Source organism: Pygoscelis adeliae, unplaced genomic scaffold, assembly GCF_000699105.1.
Source record: "Pygoscelis adeliae isolate BGI_AS28 unplaced genomic scaffold, ASM69910v1 Scaffold226, whole genome shotgun sequence".
Classification (NCBI taxonomy): Eukaryota; Metazoa; Chordata; class Aves; order Sphenisciformes; family Spheniscidae; genus Pygoscelis; species Pygoscelis adeliae.
The window spans coordinates 1932659-1934418 of record NW_008824983.1 but is presented as its reverse complement, the minus strand read 5'-3'; the positions used below and the strand labels follow the sequence as shown (position 1 = coordinate 1934418).

At 51.4% G+C, this 1760-nt stretch overlaps 1 protein-coding gene across 1 annotated transcript in view; it reads right to left on the bottom strand.

Moving 5' to 3' along the window:
• HOXA2 (homeobox A2) overlaps positions 1–169 on the bottom strand; it is a 1816-nt gene extending 1647 nt beyond the window's left edge. The window contains exon 1 of the mRNA XM_009325754.1: positions 1–169. Within this exon, the coding sequence (XP_009324029.1) occupies positions 1–169 (169 nt within the window).
• Positions 170–1760: the final 1591 nt, after the last annotated feature.

The following is a 1760-nucleotide window of genomic DNA, read 5'->3' as shown; positions in this document are numbered from 1 at the left end:
GGATGGTCTGCTCGAAAGGAGGAGGAATCAGTGTCGAGTGTGAAAGCGTCGAGTTCTTGATTGATGAACTTTGAAATGTATCACCGACAGGGGGAAAAGATGTCAGGCACTCAGCAAGCGATGGCTGGCTATTGATAAAACCGATCTCTCGCTCAAATGCGAAATTCATGGCCTTCAACTGGCAGCCCCCGCGGAGAAAAAGTTCCCTCGGATTCAGGGGGCTCGGGGGGGGGAAGGCTCAGGAAAAAGGAGAGAGAGGAGAAAAAAATATAGCATAGAAGATCGCTGGTGGGGTGTTTTTTTTCTAATTCACTGATTACAGCCGTATGGGGACCGTGCTACTATTAAACTATTGAATTCATGGAGACAAGGTTGAAATTGGACCGAATTGGCTGTCACATGATTGCCTCTGCCCAATGACAATTTGGGCTTTAATCAAAAGAAGCCACTGTCTGTTTGATTGATCCAAAAAAGTCGGGAAGGAACGCCTCATTGGGGGCCAGAAAGGCTTTATTTACACTTTTTTTAAAGAGGGAAATGATATCTCGAGTATCTATCCCCTTGGCGTCCTAATCTGAAACGATCGGGGGTGGGGGGGAGGGTGCGTGTGCGTGGATATGTTTGTGTGAGAGGCTGCGAGTGTGTGTGTGTGTGTGTGTGTGTGTGTGAGCGTGTGTGCGCGAGAGCGTGTGTGTGGCTGCTTGTCCTGCAGCCTGCTGCCTCCCTCGCCTCCACCCGCACACTCTTCCCTCATTGTTTGGGACTGTCAGGAAAACGCTTTGCACCTCACAAATCATTTAAGCACCTCAATCTGACGCCTTGAGTCATTAACAAAGTAATCCATTAATCTTCAAAGTTTTGACACCGCCAGGCCCCCGCATAAGAAGTTGCACCCAGGCAGGAGTCTGAAGCAGAGGGTCTTGATTTTTTCCTAGGAATAGCACTTCCTCCAAAACTAGTTTCTCCTTCCCGACTCAACCTCGATGGTTCCTTTTTCTTTTTTTTTTTTTTCTTGTTCGGTTTTTTTCCTTTTTTTTTTTCCTTTCCTTTTTTTCTTTTTTTGGTGGCTATCGGGTGTACAGTACGGAGAACAATTGGCCGCCGGTGCCGAGCCATTGTTTAACAGGATCTTCCTCAGCAACCTTGCTTCTAGGGGAAGAGTCACATAGGCAGCAGCCCTTGCGCTTCATGACTTCCCTCTCCAGTTGGCTTCCCGGGATTGGACCGTAAAACATAACCCTAGGAGTACCTCTCTGGGCGAGCCAAATCGCGAGGCTGCAAACGCGGCTGGCTGTTGCCTCTTTAAAAAAAAACCCAAGTCCTGTGCCTTAGCTTGCAAACGATACTCCCGTCTGCTGGCATAATTTGCTTAATAACCGTAGTAGGCTGGGTCTGGTGAGTATTTTCGATTACCAGGAAATATACGGGCTGGTAGCGGGTTTGTTTTCACGGGGCCAGGCAGAGCGAAAATGCTGCGGGGCTATGACTTGAGAGACGGCACTCGCCTCCGACGCTTGGCTCTCGCCGCCGCCGTCTCCAGTCGCCCCTGCTAGGTCGAGGCAAGTCCCGAATTTGGATGCTTTGGGCACAATTTTCCAACCAGACCGAGGCGAGAGGGAGAGCGATGACAATGACGGCCACAATCGCCAGCCTGATGAATCCTATGGTCACAGCCTCCCTGGGCAGCCCAGACGGGGCTTGCCTTCCCGCGGAGCCCGGGGTGCCCGGCGGGGTGGGGTGCGCCGGGGGGCCGGGGGGGA